Genomic DNA, 25,834 nt, shown 5'->3' on the forward strand with positions numbered 1-25,834 from the left:
TGAGGGTGGTTGCATACACGAATATACTTAACTTTTCCCTGAAGGACATCCTTAATTTGAGGGTGGTTGCATACACGAATATCCTTAACTTTTCCCTTAAGGACATCCTTAATTTGAGGGTGGTTGCATACACGAATATACTTAACTTTTCCCTGAAGGACATCCTTAATTTGAGGATGAGTTGCATACACGAATATCCTTAATTTTTCCCTGAAGGACATCCTTAATTTGAGGGTGGTTGCATACACGAATCACCTTAACTTTTCCCTTAAGGACATCCTTAATTTGAGGATGAGTTGCATACATGAATATCCTTAACTTTTCCCTGAAGGACATCCTTAAGTTGAGGATGAGTTGCATACACGAATATCCTTAACTTTTCCCTGAAGGACATCCTTAATTTAAGGGTGGTTGCATCCACGAATATCCTTAACTTTTCCCTTAAGGACATCCTTAATTTGAGGATGAGTTGCATACACGAATATCCTTAACTTTTCCCTGAAGGACATCCTTAAGTTGAGGGTGGTTGCATACACGAATATCCTTAACTTTTCCCTGAAGGACATCCTTAATTTGAGGGTGGTTGCATCCACGAATATCCTTAACTTTTCCCTTAAGGACATCCTTAATTTGAGGATGAGTTGCATACACGAATATCCTTAACTTTTCCCTGAAGGACATCCTTAATTTGAGGGTGGTTGCATCCACGAATATCCTTAACTTTTCCCTGAAGGACATCCTTAATTTGAGGGTGGTTGCATCCACGAATATCCTTAACTTTTCCCTTAAGGACATCCTTAATTTGAGGGTGGTTGCATACACGAATATCCTTAACTTTTCCCTGAAGGACATCCTTAATTTGAGGGTGGTTGCATACACGAATATACTTAACTTTTCCCTTAAGGACATCCTTAATTTGAGGGCGGTTGCATACATGAATATCCTTAACTTTTCCCTTAAGGACATTCTTAATTTGAGGGCGGTTGCATACACGAATATCCTTCAATTTTCCCTTAAGGACATCCTTAAGTTGAGGATGAGTTGCATACACAAATATCCTTAACTTTTCCCTTAAGGACATCCTTAATTTGAGGATGAGTTGCATACACGAATATCCTTAACTTTTCCCTGAAGGACATCCTTAATTTGAGGGTGGTTGCATACACGAATATACTTAACTTTTCCCTGAAGGACATCCTTAATTTGAGGGTGGTTGCATACACGAATATACTTAACTTTTCCCTTAAGGACATCCTTAATTTGAGGGTGGTTGCATCCACGAATATCCTTAACTTTTCCCTGAAGGACATCCTTAATTTGAGGGTGGTTGCATCCACGAATATCCTTAACTTTTCCCTGAAGGACATCCTTAATTTGAGGGTGGTTGCATACACGAATATCCTTAACTTTTCCCTTAAGGACATCCTTAATTTGAGGGTGGTTGCATACATGAATATCCTTAACTTTTCCCTTAAGGACATCCTTAATTTGAGGGTGGTTGCATACACGAATATACTTAACTTTTCCCTGAAGGACATCCTTAATTTGAGGATGAGTTGCATACACGAATATCCTTAATTTTTCCCTGAAGGACATCCTTAATTTGAGGGTGGTTGCATACACGAATATCCTTAACTTTTCCCTTAAGGACATCCTTAATTTGAGGATGAGTTGCATACATGAATATCCTTAACTTTTCCCTGAAGGACATCCTTAAGTTGAGGATGAGTTGCATACACGAATATCCTTAACTTTTCCCTGAAGGACATCCTTAATTTAAGGGTGGTTGCATCCACGAATATCCTTAACTTTTCCCTTAAGGACATCCTTAATTTGAGGATGAGTTGCATACACGAATATCCTTAACTTTTCCCTGAAGGACATCCTTAAGTTGAGGGTGGTTGCATACACGAATATCCTTAACTTTTCCCTGAAGGACATCCTTAATTTGAGGGTGGTTGCATCCACGAATATCCTTAACTTTTCCCTTAAGGACATCCTTAATTTGAGGATGAGTTGCATACACGAATATCCTTAACTTTTCCCTGAAGGACATCCTTAATTTGAGGGTGGTTGCATACACGAATATCCTTAACTTTTCCCTGAAGGACATCCTTAATTTGAGGGTGGTTGCATCCACGAATATCCTTAACTTTTCCCTTAAGGACATCCTTAATTTGAGGGTGGTTGCGTACACGAATATACTTAACTTTTCCCTGAAGGACATCCTTAATTTGAGGGTGGTTGCATCCACGAATATCCTTAACTTTTCCCTGAAGGACATCCTTAATTTGAGGATGAGTTGCATACACGAATATCCTTAACTTTTCCCTGAAGGACATCCTTAAGTTGAGGATGAGTTGCATACACAAATATCCTTAACTTTTCCCTGAAGGCCATCCTTAATTTGAGGGTGGTTGCATACACGAATTTCCTTAACTTTTCCCTGAAGGACATCCTTAAGTTGAGGATGAGTTGCATACACGAATATCCTTAACTTTTCCCTTAAGGACATCCTTAATTTGAGGGTGGTTGCATACACGAATTTCCTTAACTTTTCCCTGAAGGACATCCTTAAGTTGAGGATGAGTTGCATACACGAATATCCTTAACTTTTCCCTTAAGGACATCCTTAATTTGAGGGTGGTTGCATACACGAATTTCCTTAACTTTTCCCTTAAGGACATCCTTAAGTTGAGGATGAGTTGCATACACGAATATCCTTAACTTTTCCCTGAAGGACATCCTTAATTTGAGGGTGGTTGCATGCACGAATATCCTTAACTTTTTCCTTAAATGCTTAGATTTAAGGGAGCATCCACCCCTTCCTTAACCACGAACCTTTGAGTTTCCAAATGGCAATCTTCATGGAAATTGATCGCGAAGAGGACGATTATTATCACAGCGAGATGTCAGAGACTGATATAACAAAACTTCCACAATTTTAACTCTCTCATGACATCCACAATATCTTGCGTGTAGTTATGTATTTTATTTTTTTGTATACAAGATTGAGGCTCGTGTAAGAGCGAATATTAATCGCAAAAAAAACAAGTCAGGAGACGACGATGGTTCACGAGCGAGTGGTATTCAATGACTAAGGACGGACTATAACCGAAACAGGCCCAGACAGGCCAGGCCTGGAAATGTCAAAACGAACGTTACTGACCTTGAAATGAGATAGAAAATAATGTCTAATCAGTTATGAGGTTAGTTAGCGACACAATACCGAAAATTCGGTGAAAAATGAAATGAAAAAAAAAAAAAAAAAAATGAAAAATCGAGCTCCGTGGGGCTAGACACATGACATTGGCCTAACCAAATACCGAAACCCCTGTCAGATTCCACCAAACCCCTCGGAGAAGATGTAGCTTGAACTCGATTACCCTCTAAAAGACATCTTTTTGGGGGGTGGCTCCGCCCACAATGGGCGCAATACGCCCACTCTAGGCAGGACACAACTAGATCATGATATCAACCTCCCACCCAAGTTTCATCAAGATCGGATGATATCACCGGGTAGTTATGCTGCGGACAGACAGACACACACACAGACACACACACAGTCAGACCCACACACATGACGAATATAGTGGTCACTTGATAACTCGTGAACCAACAAACAGACACATAAAACATATAATAAAGGGAGCGACAGACAAGATGGGGGGAGAGAGAGGGAAACACACAAGTACAGCAATAGAGAACAGGGACATCGGGAGATCTGTGGGAGGAAGAGGGCATGGGGGGAGGAGGCATGGGAAGGGGGGTGGGGGGGTTGGGTGGGAGAGATATAAAACATAAGGACACTGCTAGGACTTCCAGAAGAGAAGTCCGTATTTCAGAAAAGTGGATCTGGAGTGAATTAACGGGGGTATAAAAGATCAAGGTTTTTGATGGGGGAAGATAATAGATGGTGGTGAACAGCTGTTTTAAAGACCTGGAGGGAGGAGTGGGATTGAAGAGAGTGGGGGAGTTTGTTCCAGAGGTGGGAGAAAAGAGGAATGAAAGAGTGAAGGTGAGCAGAGAGCCTTGATTTTGGCAATTTAACCATAAGAGGGTTGCTGGGAGATCTTGTGCGTCCTGCAGGAATATTTGGGGGACAGAGCCCAGAGAGAGCTGGGGGAGCAAGGCCGGAGAGGAGTCGGTAGAAGACAGAAAGACGACCAACCTGCCTGCGGTGAGAGAGAGAAAGGCCCTTGGAGTTAGCTTCATCGCAGGAGATTCCAATGATTCTGAAAGCTTCGGTTTCAACAGCGTGAAGCCGAGCTAGGTGTGAGCAGGAGCACCAGCCCAGAGGGGGGAACAGTATTCCATTGAGCTGAGGATGAAAGCTTTGTATGTGGTGAGGAGCTCAGGTGTGCCAAGGAAGGACTTCGCACGATTTTTTAAATCAATGTCTCATCATGGAATGGCCATGTTATTTGGAACATTTGTATCAATGTCTGATCATGGAATGGCCGTGGAGCCACCCAGGCTGAATTGCAGGATTTTAATTTGCTGAGTAACTGTTGAGTTAAAAACTGGTTTGTAAAAAAAAAAAAAATGCTGATTTTCTAAGCTCTTCTTTCTCCCTTTGGTCACATGACATAAATGAGACAAAAATGTGATAAAAAGAAACATTTTTGTAAAATACAATTGCTTCTACCCAACCAGCTATGTGATAGTGTATTGGTGAACTTGCTGTTTTTATTTATGCCTAATCATCGTTTGCATCTATTGCCACAGGTGTTTGTGCGGGTGGAAACGGACCCTGGCATTTGCACCGCAGTATCGAGTACTTTCATCGAGTCCCAAACAGTAACATTGGCACCTGGTGCCACCAAGATTTTCCCCATCGCCATTGCAGCCACCACTCTTGGGAACCCCAAAATCATGGTGTTTGCAAGTGACCAGGAAGGCTTTATTACAGACGGTGTCACTCGTCGTCTGCGTGTTGTGGTGAGTCATCATGTACGGTACACTTACAATTTGGTGCAGATAATATACTGGTTTGGGTTACAGGGATGAATGCGCCGGGGTGTACAAGGGGTCTCTCGGACACGCCGCCTGACCTCCGACCCTGCAGGCAACGGGTGACAGATAATTCTGAGACCCGACGGGTCGCTTAGCAACTTGTGTGATTTGGTGTTCCCAACTGAGGAACCACGCTCTCGACTCCACACTTGTCTACATTTTACATACGGCCGAGCAAAACTGTGGGAGGGAGTCAGCTATCTCAGAACGAACTCGAATGGCACTCAATAGAGAGCATACCTCAGCCTGGTTGGCCATATCACCCAATGGTGAAGAATCATTAAAAAATAAATTCTTCTACCTAGATCCAAATTCAGATCTTCACCAAAATCTAATCATTTTATCCTTGTCACACACCCAACCTGTCCACCAAGTTTCGTCAAAACCCATCCACAACTTTTGAGATATCCTGCTATGTATCGTTTTTGGCCCTATATCTCCCAATGGTGAAGAATCATTTTTATAATTCTCCTATCCGAATGCGGATCTTCACCAAAATCGAATCATTTCGTCCTTGTCACATTCGCTACATCTCTGCCAAATTTCGTCCGAATCCGTCCACAACTTGTTGAGATGTCTTGTTCCCAAACAGACAGACAGGGGTGAAGGCATAATCTCCATCCACCTTTGGTGGCAGAGGTAAAAATCAACCAAATTGATGCCGGGCAACGCCGGATACTCCTGCCAGTTACAAATAAATGATATTTTGAATCATAGACTGTGTTACTTTCTTCTTTTTTGAGTTTATCGTCTACATTGTGGTACCAGTGAACCCAGCAGTCATTGCCCGGCTTTCCGATACACAAGAATTATATCCACAAAAACCTCGCTTGGTCTACCTGCGCAATTAGCGGCAACGCAGACTGAAAATTAAGTGTAATATCATGGAGCCGCCAATTGCTCAGGAAGTTGTTCGTGATATGTTTGCAAAAAGGGGAAAATTAGCCTTAGACCAGGTATAAAACGAGCTCCAATACGAGCCTTAGACCACAAAAAAGATAGAATAAAACTAAATAAAGCTTGTGGTGCCACGAGAGGGTGAAGGGACTTTTACATGCTATGGGCCAATTACTTTCCTTTTGTGTCTTTGCTGTAAATACATGCCTTGCGATCATTGCCTTGCTTTGTGGATGCATGCTCGAGTCTTTGATTGCTTTGTGAATACATGCCTTGCGATCATTGCCTTGCTTTGTGGATACATGCTCGAGTCTTTGATTGCTTTGTGAATACATGCCTTGCGATCACTGCCTTGCGATCATTGCCTTGCGATCATTGCCTTGCGATCATTGCCTTGCGATCATTGCCTTGCTTTGTGGATGCATGCTCGAGTCTTTGATTGCTTTGTGAATACATGCCTTGCGATCATTGCCTTGCGATCATTGCCTTGCGATCATTGCCTTGCTTTGTGGATGCATGCTCGAGTCTTTGATTGCTTTGTGAATACATGCCTTGCGATCATTGCCTTGCGATCATTGCCTTGCTTTGTGGATACATGCTCGAGTCTTTGATTGCTTTGTGAATACATGCCTTGCGATCATTGCCTTGCGATCATTGCCTTGCGATCATTGCCTTGCTTTGTGGATACATGCTCGAGTCTTTGATTGCTTTGTGAATACATGCCTTGCGATCATTGCCTTGCGATCATTGCCTTGCTTTCTGGATACATGCTCGAGTCTTTGATTGCTTTGTGAATACATGCCTTGCGATCATTGCCTTGCGATCATTGCCTTGCGATCATTGCCTTGCTTTGTGGATACATGCTCGAGTCTTTGATTGCTTTGTGAATACATGCCTTGCGATCATTGCCTTGCGATCATTGCCTTGCGATCATTGCCTTGCTTTGTGGATGCATGCTCGAGTCTTTGATTGCTTTGTGAATACATGCCTTGCGATCATTGCCTTGTGATCATTGCCTTGCTTTGTGGATGCATGCTCGAGTCTTTGATTGCTTTGTGAATACATGCCTTGCGATCATTGCCTTGCTTTGTGGATACATGCTCGAGTCTTTGATTGCTTTGTGAATACATGCCTTGCGATCATTGCCTTGCGATCATTGCCTTGCTTTGTGGATGCATGCTCGAGTCTTTGATTGCTTTGTGAATACATGCCTTGCGATCATTGCCTTGTGATCATTGCCTTGCTTTGTGGATGCATGCTCGAGTCTTTGATTGCTTTGTGAATACATGCCTTGCGATCATTGCCTTGCGATCATTGCCTTGCGATCATTGCCTTGCTTTGTGGATGCATGCTCGAGTCTTTGATTGCTTTGTGAATACATGCCTTGCGATCATTGCCTTGCGATCATTGCCTTGCGATCATTGCCTTGCTTTGTGGATGCATGCTCGAGTCTTTGATTGCTTTGTGAATACATGCCTTGCGATCATTGCCTTGCTTTGTGGATACATGCTCGAGTCTTTGATTGCTTTGTGAATACATGCCTTGCGATCATTGCCTTGCGATCATTGCCTTGCGATCATTGCCTTGCGATCATTGCCTTGCGATCATTGCCTTGCGATCATTGCCTTGCGATCATTGCCTTGCGATCATTGCCTTGCTTTGTGGATGCATGCTCGAGTCTTTGATTGCTTTGTGAATACATGCCTTGCGATCATTGCCTTGCGATCATTGCCTTGCTTTGTGGATGCATGCTCGAGTCTTTGATTGCTTTGTGAATACATGCCTTGCGATCATTGCCTTGCTGCAAATACATGCCTAGTTTTGGTAAACGTTTCAAAGCTCCAAAGCTGTTTGTTCCCCCTCCATCCCCTCCCTCACCTTAAATGGCCACACGGCTGACTCCGCACGTGAAAAAGCCGAATGCCTCAACTCTGTGTTTGCCTCTAAATCTTGTGTCCCAAACCCATCCCTCTCTGTACCCACCGTACCCAGTCGTACCCAGCTGCTCCTGGACTCTGTGTCCTTTCCTCCTGACAAGGTGGAAAAGTGTCTGTCAACCCTCGACTCTGATTCTGCAACTGGACCTGACGGCATCAGCCCACGGGTCCTAAAATCATGTTCTTCCGCTCTTTCACTCCCTCTCTCTGTTCTCTTCACCCTCTCTTTTGCTCAAGGTCATCTTCCATCTGCTTGGAAATCTGCCAACATCACCGCTTTGCACAAAAAGGGTGCAAAAACAGATCCCAGCAACTACAGACCAATCAGCCTTCTCCCAATTATCAGCAAGGTCATGGAATCCATCATTGCTTCAGATATGAAATCTTTCCTCTTCTCCAATGGCTTGATCTCTGATCATCAATTTGGTTTCAGACCTGGACACTCCACTCTGGACATGCTGCTTCTGCTTTCTCAACAATGGATGGAGGTCCTCAATGCCAAACAGGAAATTAGAGCAGTCTCCCTTGACATATCACGTGCCTTCGATACAGTCTGGCACCCCGCTCTGCTCACCAAACTCTCCTCTTTTGGTATCCATGGAAATCTCCACGCATGGCTGGCGGACTTCCTCTCTAGTCGTAGTCAACGTGTGGCCCTGAATGGGTTTCTCTCATCTCCTCTTCCTGTTCAGGCTGGAGTTCCCCAAGGCAGTGTTCTGGGCCCTGTGCTTTTTCTGGTCTTCATCAATGATCTCTCTGACTCTCTTGAAAATCCTCTCTATCTCTTTGCTGACGACTCTACTCTCTGTCGCTCCATTCTTCATCCCTCAGATCGGCAGTCTGCAGCCTCCTCACTCTCTGCAGACCTTGACAAAATCACAGACTGGGCAAACAAGTGGAACATGTCTTTCAATCCTGACAAATCTCACACTCTTACTATGTCTCTCCAAAAAGACTGACTGGACAACCCTCCCATCGACTTTCTGAATAATCCTCTCCAAGAAGTTCTGTCACTCAAGCTTTTGGGTCTCACTATCTGCCATGATCTTTCCTGGAAAAAACACATTTCAAATCTGGCCTCCAAAGCCAGTCGCCGACTGGGCATCCTCCGTCGTGCGAAGTCCTTCCTTGGCACACCTGAGCTCCTCACCACATACAAGGCTTTCATCCGCAGCTCAATGGAATACTGCTCTCCCCCCTGGGCTGGTGCTCCTGCCTCACACCTAGCTCGCCTTTGCGCTGTTGAAACCAAAGCATTCAGAATCATTGGAATCTCCCGCGATGAAGCTAACTCCAAGGGCCTCTCACTCACTCACCGCAGGCAGGTTGGTGGTCTTTCCGTCTTCTACCGACTCCTCTCTGGCCTTGCCCCCCCCCAGCTCTCTCTGGGCTCTGTCCCGCAAATATTCCTACAGGTCGCACAAGATCTGCCTGCAACCCTCTTTTGGTTAAACTGCCAAAATCAAGACTCTCTGCTCACCTTCACTCCTTCATTCCTCTTTTCTCCCGCCTCTGGAACAAACTCCCTCACTCTCTTCAATCCCACTCCACCCTGCAAGTCTTTAAAACAGCTGTTCACCACCATCTCTTATCTTCCCCCATCCAAAGCCTTGATCTTTTCTACCCATGCTAATTTCACCCCAATTCCCCTTTTTGAAATACCAACTTCTGTCCTGGAAGTCCTTGGTGTCCTTGTGCTTTATACTTCTCCCTTCCCCCCCCCCTCCCTTCCCATGCCTCCTCCCCCCGGGCTCTCTCCCTTCCACACATCTCCCTGCTCTCGGATGTTGTGTTTGTGTGCTTCCCCTTTTCTCCCCATCTTGTCTTCCGCTCCCTCTTTTTGTATATTTTGTTTGTCTGGTCGATTTGTTTGTGAAGTAAATGTTAGCTCTTTCACGAGCCTCGATTCAGTATACAAAAAAAAAGAAAAAAGAAGCTGCTCAGGTGTCTCTTTTCCTTCATTAAAAAAAAAAAACATTTTGCAAGTATGTTGATCACTCCGGTTTGTGTTAGTAAGGGCATTTTATGAGATATTTCACAAATCTGTTAACTAAATTGTTACCAAAAAATTTCTTCATCAATATGTTTGTAAAGGTGTGTAATAACATGTGTTCAAATGTTGAAGTTCAACTCCCGTGGGAAACCCAGAAAAAAAGCTGTTGAATTCGGGTACCGAAAAATTATTTTCGAGAATTTTTATTTTTTTAATCGGCCCTTAAGTAACTTATGAGGGGTCAAATAAGGGTTTTTCATGATTCTGAGTTGATTGTTAACATTTATATTTTCACTTTTACATTTACACACAAAGTAGCTTTTATTTCACATACATATATAATACTCAAGAGTTATTTCTCATTCACAATGTCAGAAGTTTCAACAGTCATTGTCTATGTCTTCTTCAGACTCAACAACATCATGACTGCAGTTTCTGCAGTTTCCAAGATAAGACTTCAGCAGGTGAAAACCACCCAACCTTGGAATGACGGGTAGATTTGCCTGCTTTATTATATTCACAGCCTTCAGCCAAATCGGAAGATCAAAGGTCACTATAGCGACCCCAGCACGCCGTATGCACTCTTTCAGAGTGGTGAAGATGGTGTTGAGGTCATTAGGGTCTCCTTCAATAACTGGGAGGAACTCGATCTGTGTGCTCTGCTTTGCATCATTAGCATGGATTCTCTTCATCCAGCCATTCCAGTTGGAGTGTGGGAACTCAGGATCGTTGGCTTTGATCACCCACCCCACTGCCCAGAGTGTGTCACCTGGAGTGAGGAATGGCTGATCATGAGCCAGGGAGGAGGAAAGCTCGGCGAGGGGGAGAAACATGATCGCGTTCGTTCCTATATGTTTCCTGTTCGTAAATGGAATAATCTTTACTTCAGTTCCTCTCAGGATCTTAGCTTTGTCGAGTGCCTTCAACTTCACCCGGGGGAAAGCTGCTGTTGTCTGTGGATCTGGCAAAGGTGGTGCCGGAGAGGTGACTTCGATCCAACCCATTGAGTGAAAGGGAGTGTTTCCGTGAATAGAGACAATGTTTAAATCTATATTGTCTCCAACAAACTGAGTGACTGCATTGTTTGTTTCCCCAACCTCCATAGAGACCACCTGATCATTACTTGACAATTCACTTTCACTGGCTGGCACTTTGGCTGTCATCACTGATTGATCCTCAAGCGCAGCATCAACCGCAACCTCATCATTGATCTGTTCATCGGTTTCCTCCACAATGGTGTCAAGAGTGCCAGAAGTATCTGGAACATCATCTCCACTCCTACTATTAAGGAAGCAGTATTTGTAGTTTTGTGTCTCCGTGTAAGACTCAGTGTATCCCAGCCGGTGGAACTTGTTGAGCATCCATTTTGACCCAAATCTATGATCAAGTTGTATGGCAAGCCCCATTTGGTGTGGCAATACTCCAGACCGAGGTCGACAGGCCTTAATAAAATTCTGCCCCCAAACGGCAACTCTTTCGTCTGTCTTGACAATCGGTCTCAAGAACATCTGAAGGCTTGCAGGAACAAGTGTCAGCTGACTATCGATGTCAGTCATGCTGTGTGTGGTGGGGTATGACTTTGGACCTAAATCAATCAAGGCAATATCATCGGATATGAACTTGAGTGCCGTCTTTATGATCTGAGTCTTCTCATCTCCATGGTCAAGATTAGCATGATGCGCTCGCAGAATATTGTCGGTGCCATCTTTGAGACAGAGTACATCTGCCCTTCTTTCCTGTATTGTGAAATACAAGGTGTCTTCGTATTTCTCTAGAAGTTTTATCTTTAGCCAATGCTTTGAATAAGAAAGGCTCTTCTCTGGTGACTGATCAAACTCCTGCAGCTTTTCATGGACTTGGTCCATGTTCATTACCCCATGCTCTAATTCTGAGTCTAACCATTCGCAGAATTCAATAAAAACTGCCTCTCGCTCCTCATCAATACTCCTCTGTCCTCTCTTCCTTTTTCCTTCCTCATCAGTCTTGGACAAACTGTCACCTCTCGCAAACATAAGTTTGCATCGCAAATGGTACAGTGTTTCTTCTGCTACCAAGTCGTCGATCCCTTCCAGGCGTCCAGTGACTTCAGTGCCCCAGTCATCCCCGCGACTCCGTGCTGTCTTCAGCAAGCTTGCCTTCAGTGTATCTGCAGTCAAATTATCTGGCACTCTGTATTTCTTTCTGGCTTGTGCTGGATTATTTTTGTAGAGCTGGGCTGGTTGGTTGCAAAGAATGCATACATCCTTATACAGGAGGTCAACTGACTGTGATCTTCTAGAACTGCAGCCAGTTGATGAACTGAACTCACAAGTAGTGCGTCTTCTCTTCAACTTTGATGACTCTTTCTCTGCCTTTGATGCTTGAGCTGACTTCTTGGTGGTTGCAACAAAGTTGTTGTACAGATCATTTTTACACTTTTGGTGGTACCTCAGTTTTCCTTCCTTTTGAGCCTCCTTCATACGTTCCACAACAGTAACATTTTCGACAGTTTCTGCTTGTTTCAATAAAGTTGAGTATCCCTTTGGAGTTGCCTGTATGAGCCTTTCAGCTGGTGTATCCGAGCGTGCACAGATGAAGCAATTGAGCACAGGTGGAGTAACGTCTTCATCCATATTGCTAGACTCCATGTCCTGCAAAGTAGAAAATGAGATATATTTAGAAATTATTTTTCCACAAAGGAGTGTCTGTGGTGAAATATAAATGTTAACAATCAACTCAGAATCATGAAAAACCCTTATTTGACCCCTCATAAGTTACTTAAGGGCCGATTTTTAAAAAGAAAAATTCTCGAAAATAATTTTTCGGTACCCGAATTCAACAGCTTTTTTTCTGGGTTTCCCACGGGAGTTGACCTTCAACATTTTAACACATGTTATTACACACCTTTACAAACATATTGGTGAAGAATTTTTTTGGTAACAATTTAGTTAACAGATTTTCATATGTTTCCTTTACTATGTGTTTGTGTATGTGTTTGTTACTTGCCGGAATAGATTCCGGCAAGTTGGTTGGTTGGTTGGTTTGTCTGTCTGTTTCTTTGTCTGTCTGTTTTTCCGCAGTACTACGTCTACATCATTGCACATAGCATCGCCATACTTTACACACATATTTGCCTTGCCCTGGAATAGACTGTTCCCAATTTTTAACTCTAGGCCCAAGGTCAAGCTCAAGGTCACCCAAAACGTGAAAATCGTGGAAACTGTCATTGGTTACTAGGCAACGGATGCTCACGCATGTGCTTTAACAGTTTAAACACAATGCTTTAAAAATGGAGAAAGGCTAAAAAATATAAGTATTGTGTATTATTATTTTTATTCCGTAAATGTAACAAAATGTGTACTTACCTTGATTGATTACAACAGCAATTAATAAAAACGTATTATAATTAGAAACTCGCTGCAGGGTTTGCCTCGTCACCGCATATATACATGTATAGATTTCCCACCACTTTGATCCAAAATGGTGTTTGAAGGCTTTTTTATATTTTAAACAATTAATATAAACATCTGTTAAATCATATCACATGCAAATCATCCAAATCTAAACAGTATCTTCAGAACGCAAACCTTGAGGGGGCTTGAAGCCAGATTTTAATCTTACAGCCGCCATGTTGGTTCTCGCCGTCACTGTGATGCGAAGCGAAAGACGCCTCAGAGCTGTCACATTCACAATCGCTATGTCGTATGTACTCCCGATACGTGTTTCCTTCATTGTAAAAACTACCAAGTCAACGGTTAAAAGGATTTTGAGCCGATAGGTGTTACGGCCTTGGCAAGATCGATGGAGACAGTGATCTGTTAGCTTATACAACGCCCAAATATCTATGTGGAATTCTCTCATGTAGAGATTAAACCCACGTCGTTTGAACTTTGGCAGAGGTTATTATTTACTTTTAATGATGTTTATATACGAATCAAAAATAAGATAATTGGTTTTGGGTCGTCCTTTCCGCATATCTCGTGGGATTGTGCGTTGGAGAGACGACCGTGATGGCTGGGAGTAATTGGCAAATGAAAAAAAAAAAAGTACATTCTCGCATGTCCTCGGTCTCTGATGATTTTGCATTTGTTTGTCTGTCCGCTCACTTATACTTGCCTACAGGTCACAATTTGAAACTGATCTTCACGAAACTTCACCAAATGGTAGAGTTCGTGGTCCGACAAAATCCTATATATTTTTGAGGTCAAAAGGTCAACATAGGCCAAAGGTCCAAAGGACCACTTTTTTTTCAAATTTCTAAAATCCTCAATTTTAAAACAATTGACTTGAAATTTGAATAGGATTTACATATCGGCTAACTGAATTCAACCACCAACTATTTTTGAGATCAGCTTCGGCCAAAAGGTCAACATAGGCCAGAAGATCAACCACTTTTTTGAATTTCTAAAATCCTCAATTTTAAGCCGATTGACTTGAAATTTGAATAGGATTTACATATAAGCTTACTGAATTCAACCACCAACTATTTTTGAGATCAGCATAGGCCAAAAGGTCAACATAGGCCAAAGGTCAACCATGTTTTTTGTATTTCTAAAAGCCTCAATTTTCATCCAATTGACTTCAAATTTAAAGAGGATTTACATATCGGCTCACTGAATTCAACCACCAACTATTTTTGAGATCAGCATAGGCCAAAAGGTCAACATGGGCCAAAGGTCAACCACCTTTTTCAAATTTCTAAAATCCTCAATTTCCCTCCGATTGACTTGAAATTTGAAAAGGATTTACATATCGGCTAACTGAATTCAACCACCAACTATTTTTGTGATCAGCATAGGCCAAAAGGTCAACATAGGCCAAAGGTCAACCACTTTTTTTGAATTTCTAAAATCCTCAATTTTAAGCCGATTGACTTGAAATTTGAATAGGATTTATATATCGGCTAACTGAATTCAACCACCAACTATTTTTGAGATCAGCATAGGCCAAAAGGTCAACATAGGCCAAAGGTCAACCACTTTTTTTCTTATTTCTAAAAGCCTCAATTTTCATCCGATTGACTTGAAATTTGAATTGGGTTTTCATATCAGCTAATTGAATTCAACCACCAATTATTTGTGAGGTCAAAAGGATGCTCTACTGAGTGCCATTCTGCTTTGTTCTCTTTGGCCAATTGTCGCTCTATTTCTCTATTATGCTCTTTTTGGCCAATTGTCGCTCTATAATAGTGATTTTCTGTCTGTTTGTTAGTTTGTTTGTGAACAAGATATCTCAACAAGTTGTGGATGGTTCCGGACGAAATTTGGCACAGACGTAGCGTATGTGACGAGGATGAAATGATTAGATTTTGGTGAAGATCCGGATTCGGATCCGGCTACTAGAATTTTTAAAGTGATTCTTCACCATTGGGAGATGGGGCCAAAAACGATACGTAGCAGGATATCTCAAAAAGGTGTGGATGGGTGATTTAGATTAAATGTGATTTTGTATTGTGATTTTCTGGTCAACTCTGGGATACAAAACGTAAACTGTTCACCTGGCGGAGGTATGCTCTCTACTGAGCGCCGTTATAGTTTTCTATATTTTTGTGGGTGCCCACAACACTTGCCTGCACCTACTAAGGAAAATTTATATTTAGTATTCTAATAAAACACACACACACACACACACACACACACACACACACACACACACACACACACACACACACACACTAAGGTATAATGTAATATTACATTTCACATAGCTACAAAGAAAGTCAATTTGTTTTGTCAATGTCAAGACAATGTCAATTTGTTTTATACGGTGGCTTCCTTCCTCCCCGTGGTGGTGTGTGGGTACTGCGTGTAGGGACTGGTGTAGGACATGCAGTGTATGTATAGAGGAAACAGTTTGAGGTGCGAAACCGTGCTTGCCCACTTGGAGACAAATGCCCACGCAGCCCACCTTAGGCCAGTGCGGGTCATATCAGGCCATGGCAGCTCGTTTCAGGCCAGTGGGGGTCATTTCAGGCTAGTACAGCTTATCTCAGGCTCAGGCCAGCATGTGTCGTCTCAGGCCTGCGGAACTCGTCTCAGGCCAGAATGTGTCGTCTCAGGCCAATGCGTGTCTTCTGAGGCCAGTGAGTGTCTCAAGCCAGCGCAACTCGTCTCAGGCCAGTGCGGGTCGTCTCAGGCCAGTGCGGGTCGTCTCAGGCCAGCACGTGTCATCTCAGGCCAGTGCGTGTCGTCTCAGGCCAGTGCGTGTCATCTCAGGCCTGCGGAACTCGTCTCAGGCCGGCATGTGTCGCCTCAGGCCAACGCGTGTCATCTGAGGCCAGTGTGTGTCTCAAGCCAGCGCAACTCGTCTCAGGCCAGTGCGGGTCGTCTCAGGCCAGCGCGTGTCGTCTCAGGCCAGCGCGTGTTGTCTCAGGCCAGCGTGTGTCGTCTCAGGCCAGCATCTGTCGTCTCAGGCCTGCGTAACTCGTCTCAGGCCAGCACGTGTCTGCTCAAGCCAGCATCTGTCGTCTCAAGCCAGCGCGTGTCTGCTCAAGCCAGCATCTGTCATCTCAAGCCAGCGGGTGTCTGCTTAAGCCAGCATCTGTCGTCTCAGGCCAGCGGGTGTCTGCTTAAGCCAGCATCTGTCGTCTCAGGCCAGCATCTGTTGTCTCAGGTCAGCGTGTGTCGTCTCAGGCCAGCGGGTGTCGTCTCAGGCCAGCATCTGTCGTCTCAGGCCAGCGGGTGTCGTCTCAGGCCAGTGGGTGTCGTCTCAGGCCAGCGGGTGTCATCTCAGGCCAGCACGTGTCGTCTCAGGCCAGCATTTGTCATCTCAGGCCAGCGGATGTCGTTTCAGGCCAGCATCTGTTGTCTCAGGCCAGCGGGTGTCATCTCAGGCCAGCATCTGTTGTCTCAGGCCAGCCTTTGTCGTCTCAAGCCAGCGCGTGTCTGCTGAAGCCAGCATCTGTCGTCTCAGGCCAGCGCGTGTTTTCTCAGGCCAGCGGGTGTCGTCTCAGGCCAGCATCTGTCATCTCAGGCCAGCGGGTGTCGTCTCAGGCCAGCATCTGTCGTCTAAGGCCAGCGCATGTCGTCTCAGGCCAGCTTTTGTCATCTCAGGCCAGTGGATGTCGTTTCAGGCCAGCATCTGTCGTCTCAGGCCAGCGGGCATTGTCTCAGGCCAGCATCTGTCGTCTCAGGCCAGCATCTTTCATCTCAGGCCAGCATCTGTCATCTCAGGCCAGCATCTGTCGTCTCAGGTCAGCGCTTATCGTCTCAGGCCAGCATCTGTCGTCGCAGGCCAGCATTTGTCGTCTCAGGCCAGCATCTGTCGTCTCAGGCCAGCAGGTGTCGTCTCAGGCCAGCCGGTGTCGTCTCAGGCCAGCGGGTGTCATCTCAGGCCAGCGGGTGTCGTCTCAGGCCAGCGGGTGTCGTCTCAGGCCAGCATCTGTCGTCTCAGGCCAGCATCTGTCGTCACAGGCCAGCATCTGTCGTCTCAGGCCAGCATCTGTCGTCTCAGGCCAGCATGTGTTGTCTCAGGCCAGCATGTGTCGTCTCAGGCCAGCATCTGTCGTCTCAGGCCAGCGGGTGTCATCACAGGCCAGCGTCTATTGTCTCAGGCCAGCCGTCGTTGTCTCAGGCCAGCGCGTGTCGTGTCAGGCCAGCATTTGTCGTCTCAGGCCAACGGGTGTCGTTTCAGGCCAGCATCTGTCATCTCAGGTCAGCGGGTATCGTCTCAGGCCAGCATCTGTCGTCTCAGGTCAGCATCTGTCATCTCAGGCCAGCATCTGTCGTCTCAGGCCAGCATCTGTCGTCTCAGGCCAGCAGGTGTCGTCTCAGGCCAGCATTTGTCGTCTCAGGCCAGCGGGTGTCATCTCAGGCCAGCGTCTGTTGTCTCATGCCAGCCGTCGTCATCCTAGGCCAACGCGTGTCGTCTCAGGCCAGCATTTGTCATCTCAGGCCAGCGGGTGTCGTTTCAGGCCAGCATCTGTCGTCTCAGGCCAGCGGGTGTCGTCTCAGGCCAGCATCTGTCGTCTCAGGCCAGCATCTGACGTCTCAGGCCGGCATCTGTCGTCTCAGGTCGGCGGGTGTCGTCTCAGGCCAGCGGGTGTCGTCTCAGGGCAGCGGGTGTCGTCTCAGGCCAGCGGGTGTCGTCTCAGGCCAGCAGGTGACGTCTCAGGGCAGCGGGTGTCGTCTAAGGGCAGCGGGTGTCGTCTCAGGCCAGCATCTGTCATCTCAGGCCAGAGTGTGTCGTCTCAGGCCAGCGGGTGTCGTCTCAGGCCAGCATCTGTCGTCTCAGGCCAGCGCATGTCGTGTCAGGCCAGCACGTGTCTGCTCAAGCCAGCATCTGTCATCTCAAGCCAGCGGGTGTCTGCTTAAGCCAGCATCTGTCGTCTCAGGCCAGCGGGTGTCTGCTTAAGCCAGCATCTGTCGTCTCAGGCCAGCATCTGTTGTCTCAGGTCAGCGTGTGTCGTCTCAGGCCAGCGGGTGTCGTCTCAGGCCAGCATCTGTCGTCTCAGGCCAGCGGGTGTCGTCTCAGGCCAGTGGGTGTCGTCTCAGGCCAGCGGGTGTCATCTCAGGCCAGCACGTGTCGTCTCAGGCCAGCATTTGTCATCTCAGGCCAGCGGATGTCGTTTCAGGCCAGCATCTGTTGTCTCAGGCCAGCGGGTGTCATCTCAGGCCAGCATCTGTTGTCTCAGGCCAGCCTTTGTCGTCTCAAGCCAGCGCGTGTCTGCTGAAGCCAGCATCTGTCGTCTCAGGCCAGCGCGTGTTTTCTCAGGCCAGCGGGTGTCGTCTCAGGCCAGCATCTGTCATCTCAGGCCAGCGGGTGTCGTCTCAGGCCAGCATCTGTCGTCTAAGGCCAGCGCATGTCGTCTCAGGCCAGCTTTTGTCATCTCAGGCCAGTGGATGTCGTTTCAGGCCAGCATCTGTCGTCTCAGGCCAGCGGGCATTGTCTCAGGCCAGCATCTGTCGTCTCAGGCCAGCATCTTTCGTCTCAGGCCAGCATCTGTCATCTCAGGCCAGCATCTGTCGTCTCAGGTCAGCGCTTATCGTCTCAGGCCAGCATCTGTCGTCGCAGGCCAGCATTTGTCGTCTCAGGCCAGCATCTGTCGTCTCAGGCCAGCAGGTGTCGTCTCAGGCCAGCCGGTGTCGTCTCAGGCCAGCGGGTGTCATCTCAGGCCAGCGGGTGTCGTCTCAGGCCAGCGGGTGTCGTCTGAGGCCAGCATCTGTCGTCTCAGGCCAGCATCTGTCGTCACAGGCCAGCATCTGTCGTCTCAGGCCAGCATCTGTCGTCTCAGGCCAGCATGTGTTGTCTCAGGCCAGCATGTGTCGTCTCAGGCCAGCATCTGTCGTCTCAGGCCAGCGGGTGTCATCACAGGCCAGCGTCTATTGTCTCAGGCCAGCCGTCGTTGTCTCAGGCCAGCGCGTGTCGTGTCAGGCCAGCATTTGTCGTCTCAGGCCAACGGGTGTCGTTTCAGGCCAGCATCTGTCATCTCAGGTCAGCGGGTATCGTCTCAGGCCAGCATCTGTCGTCTCAGGTCAGCATCTGTCATCTCAGGCCAGCATCTGTCGTCTCAGGCCAGCATCTGTCGTCTCAGGCCAGCAGGTGTCGTCTCAGGCCAGCATTTGTCGTCTCAGGCCAGCGGGTGTCATCTCAGGCCAGCGTCTGTTGTCTCATGCCAGCCGTCGTCATCCTAGGCCAACGCGTGTCGTCTCAGGCCAGCATTTGTCATCTCAGGCCAGCGGGTGTCGTTTCAGGCCAGCATCTGTCGTCTCAGGCCAGCGGGTGTCGTCTCAGGCCAGCATCTGTCGTCTCAGGCCAGCATCTGACGTCTCAGGCCGGCATCTGTCGTCTCAGGTCGGCGGGTGTCGTCTCAGGCCAGCGGGTGTCGTCTCAGGGCAGCGGGTGTCGTCTCAGGCCAGCGGGTGTCGTCTCAGGCCAGCGGGTGACGTCTCAGGGCAGCGGGTGTCGTCTAAGGGCAGCGGGTGTCGTCTCAGGCCAGCATCTGTCATCTCAGGCCAGAGTGTGTCGTCTCAGGCCAGCGGGTGTCGTCTCAGGCCAGCATCTGTCGTCTCAGGCCAGCGCATGTCGTGTCAGGCCAGCACGTGTCGTCTCAGGCCAGCATTTGTCATCTCAGACCAGCGGATGTCGTTTCAGGCCAGCATCTGTCGTCTCAGGCCAGCGGGTGTCATCTCAGGCCAGCATCTGTTGTCTCAGGCCAGCCTTTGTCGTCTCAAGCCAGCGTGTGTCTGCTGAAGCCAGCATCTGTTGTCTCAGGCCAGTGCGCATCGTCTCAGGCCAGCGGGTGTCATCTCAGGCCAGCATCTGTTGTCTCAGGCCAGCCTTTGTCGTCTCAAGCCAGCGTGTGTCTGCTGAAGCCAGCATCTGTCGTCTCAGGCCAGCGCGTGTTTTCTCAGGCCAGCGGGTGTCGTCTCAGGCCAGCATCTGTCGTCTCAGGCCAGCATCTGTCGTCTCAGGCCAGCGGGTGTCGTCTCAGGCCAGCGGGTGTCGTCTCAGGCCAGCGGGTGTCGTCTCAGGCCAGCATCTGTCGTCTCAAGCGAGCATCTGTCGTCTCAAGCCAGCATCTGTCGTCTCAGGCCAGCATCTGTCGTCTCAAGCCAGCATCTGTCGTCTCAGGCCAGCATCTGTCATCTCAGGCCAGCGGGTGTCGTCTCAGGCCAGCGGGTGTCGTCTCAGGCCAGCGCGCGTCGTCTCAGGCCAGCGGGTGTCGTCTCAGGCCAGTATCTGTCGTCTCAGGCCAGCATCTGTCGTCTCAGGCCAGCATCTGTCATCTCAAGCCAGCATCTGTCGTCTCAGGCCAGCATCTGTCGTCTCAGGCCAGCATCTGTCGTCTCAAGCCAGCATCTGTCGTCTCAGGCCAGCATCTGTCGTCTCAGTCCAGCGGGTGTCGTCTCAGGCCAGTGGGTGTCGTCTCAGGTCAGCGCGTGTTGTCTCAGGCCCTGATTGATTAAAAACCTGATTCGTCCTCGGACAATCCAGGAGCTCACGTATGCAGAGCTCAAGGCCGCTTTGAAGGAACATTGTAATCCATCTTCAGTCATCCTGTGTCGATTTAATTTTTACATGTGCAGACAGCAGCAAGGTCAGTCGATCGCAGACTTCATTGCACACCTCAAAAAAACTGTCACATCTGTGCGAGTTTGGGGCCACGATTGTCGACATGCTCCGTGATTTGCTGGTGGTTGGCATGTCCGATGACCACACTCGGAGACGCCGGCTTGCTGAGAGAAGACCGACTTTCCAAAATGCCAGAGACACCGCCATTTCCATGGAAAGTGCTGAACGCAACGCCACAAGCATCGGTGCCACTCGCTCTTCTGGTACCAGCCCTGCTGTGAATCGGTTGGATCATGATCAGCCAAAACGTTGGAACAAGTCTCCTCATGAGAAGCCAGTGCAGTCTCAAACACACAACAAATGTTTTCGGTGCAATGGAAAGCACCCTCCAGAGACATGTCGGTTCAAAGATGCGACCTGCCATTTCTGTTCAAAAACTGGCCATATTGCTCCAGCTTGCATCACTCGCAAATCGGGAAAAGAGAAAGCTGTTGACAAGAAGATTCATCAGTTTATCGGTTCGGAGGAACCCGAGCTTGACCAGGTGAGCTCTGTTTCCGACAACTCAGAATCGTGTGACCTGTTTCATATTGATTCTCACCATAAGCGGGACCCTCTTCTTGCCACTGTTGTCGTCAACAATCGACCATTGCAAATGGAGGTCGACACTGGTGCGGCCGTCTCGCTCATCAGCCATGCTGTTTTCACAAACCTGTGGAGTGATGCTGACCGACCCCATCTGAAACCTACTACCTATGGACTCTCCACCTATACAGGTGAGAAGATTGTTCCCTACGGTACATGTGACGTCACGGTGGGCTACGATAACCGTGAGTTTCACCTACCCCTGATCGTCATTCCTGGAAAGGGCCCTTCCTTACTCGGCAGGACCTGGTTGAGCATAATTCGACTGAAGTGGAAAAGCATTCATCAACTCCGGGCAGCCAACGTTTCTCCTACCGCAGCATACACACTCAAAAATGTGCTGGATACGTACCCGGATGTCTTCAAGGATGAGCTTGGAACCTTGAAAGGACATACGGCTAAACTCAGTGTTGACCGGGATGCCAATCCTATATTTTGCAGAGCTCGCCCAGCCCCTTTCGCCCTGCGGGAGCGGATTGACAAGCAACTGGATCATCTTGAAAATCTGGGCATCATCGAGCAAATTCAGTGCGCCGAATGGGTGGTGCCCATCGTTCCGGTCATAAAATCGGACCAGTCCATCGGCATATGTGAAGATTATAAAATGACCGTGAACAAGTGTTCTTCGTTGGATAAATATCCAATCCCGAGGATTGAAGATGTCTATGCTCGTCTCATGGGAGGCAAGCCTTTTACTAAACTCGATCTCAAATCCGCCTATCTACAGCTCTGCTTGGACGAGAATTTGAAGCAGTATCTTACCATCAACACACATCGTGGGTTGTACAAGTACCACCGACTCAGTTTTGGAGTGAAATCTGCACCTGGAATTTATCAGCGTGTCATGGACAGTTTGTTTGCCGCCGAACGCAACGTCATTTGTTACCAGGATGATATTCTGGTTACTGGTCGTACGGATGCTGAACATCTACAAAACCTGGATAGATCTCTGAAGAAGATTTCGGACTCCGGCCTACGTTTGCGTCGAGACAAGTGCAAGTTTATGGTGCCATTGGTCACGTACCTGGGTCATATGATTGATTCCGAGGGTCTACACCCGACAGATGAGAAAGTCTGAGTTATCAAGGATGCTCCTGCTCCACGAGACGTGATCGAATTGAAGTCATACCTCGGTTTGGTTCAGTTCTATGGTCGTTATATCCTGAATGTGACCGACGTTTTGGGCCCCCTTTATCGGCTTTTGAGGAAAGGAGTCTCCTGGAGCTGGGGGTCCACTGAACAATCAGCATTCCAGACCTCTAAGGATCTGCTCAAATCGTCCAATGTTCTCGTTCATTTTGATCCAGAAAAGGATATTGTGCTGACATGCGATGCCTGTCGGTATGGATTGGGGAGTGTATTATCACACGTGATGCCTGATGCTACTGAAAGACCTGTTGCGTTTGCATCCAGAACGTTGTCCCCGGCAGAGAAGAACTATTCCCAACTTGACAAGGAAGGATTGGGAATTGTTTTCGGCATCACCAAATTTTGCCATTACCTTCTTGGACATCATTTCACGATTCGCACTGATCACAAGCCGCTGATCTGTCTGTTTGGTCCAACTAAGGTGATGTCTGACACACTACCGCCCAGGATCATCCGCTGGTCCCTGTTTCTCGCTGCTTATGACTACAGCATATGTTATAAGCCTGGTTCGTCTATCACAAATGCAGATGCCATGAGTCGGTTACCCCTTCCAGAATCCGTTGATGATTCGTTTACACCAGGATCCATTATCACACTGATGGATCATCTGGAGGATTGTGCTGTCGACGCCGGCCATCTCCACACCCATACTCGACGAGACCCCGTTCTGTCCAGAACTGTCCAGGCTGTGCAGCTTGGATGGCATTTGCTACCTGAGGGTGACCCAGCTTTTGCGGCTTTTAAAGCACGTAAAAACGAACTCGGCGTGGAAAATGGTTGCCTACTCTGGGGATGTCGTGTCGTGATCCCGGAAAATCTGCGTTCCAGGGTCATGGATGAAATCCATGACTGTCACCCCGGGATTGTGAAGATGAAGTCACTCGCTAGAAACTATGTGTGGTGGCCGAATCTTGATGCTGATATCGAACATCATGTTCGACATTGTTACCCCTGCCAGAGCACCCGGAACACACCTGCGAAAGCGCCACTGCATCCCTGGGAATGGCCCAGCGAACCGTGGCATCGCCTACATCTCGATTATGCCGGGCCTATTAACGGCAGCATGATTCTAATCATCACAGACGCACACACAAAATGGATCGATGCCTATGTGACGCGTGGTACTACGTCAGCCATTGTCATCGAAAGACTCAGACGCTGTTTCGCCACTCATGGTCTGCCCAGGATGATCGTGAGTGATAACGGTTCGTGTTTTTCCAGTACCGAGTTTGCCAAGTTCATACGTCGGAACGGCATCAAACATAAGTTTGTCAGCCCACATCACCAGGCTTCAAATGGCTTGGCCGAACGATCCATGGGAATCATCAAATCCAGATTGCAGAAACTTCAGGAGGGAACCCTGGAAACAAAGCTGTCTCGTCTCCTGTTCAAATACCGCATCACGCCACAATCAACAACCGGTGCAGCTCCGTCTGAGTTATTGATGAAACGACACTTGAGATCGACAATTGCCAATCTCAAACCGGACATATCATCAAACGTTTATCAGAGCCAGCTTAATCAAAAGTTGGTGCACGATAAGACGTCCAACAGTCGATGTATCAACATTGGAGATCCAGTGTTTTCCCGAAATTTTGGTGCAGGTGCGACATGGCTACCGGGGGACATCATCGAGAAGCCAGGTCCAGTCCTGCGTGATTCGCCTGCAGGACGGCCGCGAAATTCGTCGACATCAGGACCACATAACCTACCGTCACTGTGAGTCGATAGAGCCTGCAGCATCGTCACAGTCAGGACAACAGTTCGACCCACCACTGCCGGAGATCGTCGTGGCCGCTCCAGCCGGTTCGGATGCCCCGAAAACCTCTGCGAACGCTGCACCCTTCGTGGAGACCAAAGGAATCACCTGGGACTCTGTATCCACTGGTCCACCGCGACGCTCGATGCGCGAGAGAAGAGCACTCGACCGTTTGAATATTTGAAGATGTATTTTCACGTTGACACACAGGGGCAGGATTATCCCCGTGTCCACTTGCTTTTGTTTGCACACATATTTTCACATGTTTTGGAAATGTTGCTTTCGGAATGTCAATTTTGGAAATCTAGCACGTATTGCTCTTGGTAATTTTGGACTTAAAGGGGAGGATGTCATGTATGAAGGTGCAAACATTTCCCGTTTTATCCCGACACCGGGACCACGGGTTTATTTCCGTTTCCGGAAGTTACGGCTCAGCTCGGACGGGGCTGGGGTGAATTGGGCCTGTATCTGGAGAGTCAATAAATGTGCAACAATCGATCGTAGTCTGTCGAGATACTTTACAGTATGTTTTGTGTATCCGTTTTATTTTTTTTGTGATTGATGTTAGCTCTTACGCAAGCCTCGATCTTGTATACAAAAAAAAAAAAATGTTGTTCAACCAGTACGAAGCTTGAGAGGTGAAGGGTGAAGGTTTTGAGGGAAGCATGGGTAATGGAGTTTTGGGAACGAAAGGATGAGGAATTGGGAATGAGTGATGGATGGCTGATGGGTGGACGGGTGGATTGATGGATGGATTAAAGGTGGGATTGTTGTACAGAAAGATGGAAAGCACACAGGGGGGGGGGGGGGGGAATCCCACACAATGCATCTTCCTTGTCCCCGTTACGAAGGGATGGGACCTAACTAAGCGCACATACCGATGAAATATGCAACGAAGGGTTTCTTATGGGGTGGATGCAACTCCCCGGGGTCCTTCTTTTACATAACCGCAATAACACTGACCTTGATAACATCAGTCCAAATCTGTGACACTGCACAATGTACTGGAAGGGAAGAGATTTCCATGGATTCCGACTTGCCTTGTTGAATGAAGAGTTAACGCTGTCGGTCGGTGGGCTGGAATACGGGACAATCCCAATCTTTTGAACCCTATTAAATAGAATTCTCATAAATCCTTAATTACCAAATTGACATGAACTAGGTTTCTTAACCTTGAGCCATTTTTCCCATTTCAGTCTGAGGGAATCAAGAAGGAGAAATCACACACCAAAATCCTCATAGTAAAAGGTAAGAAGCTTCATTTATTTATACCATTGTCATGTCACATGATACACTCACGCTTAGCATGGACACCTCATTCATAATAGGATGAAGTAAACAGTAAATGCTTTGTTATAGTGTTTTATTGCTATTGATAATGGCTGTTAGTCTTCTTACTGCATTTACACCAGTCCACTTTCAATTTTATCCCAGTTTCGAGACCAT

The 25,834-nt window shown here is 47.3% G+C and overlaps 1 protein-coding gene across 1 annotated transcript in view; it reads left to right on the forward strand.

Moving 5' to 3' along the window:
- The window catches only part of LOC137439162 (complement C3), a 421,636-nt gene that overhangs the window by 191,859 nt on the left and 203,943 nt on the right, over positions 1 to 25,834 (forward strand). Inside the window, exons 21-22 of the mRNA XM_068134902.2 lie at positions 4,729 to 4,941; positions 25,585 to 25,636. Coding sequence (XP_067991003.2) covers positions 4,729 to 4,941; positions 25,585 to 25,636 — 265 coding nt within the window. The remainder of the gene's footprint in view (positions 1 to 4,728; positions 4,942 to 25,584; positions 25,637 to 25,834) is intronic.

Source organism: Myxine glutinosa, chromosome 13, assembly GCF_964187855.1.
Source record: "Myxine glutinosa chromosome 13, kmMyxGlut1.1, whole genome shotgun sequence".
Taxonomy (NCBI): domain Eukaryota; kingdom Metazoa; phylum Chordata; class Myxini; order Myxiniformes; family Myxinidae; genus Myxine; species Myxine glutinosa.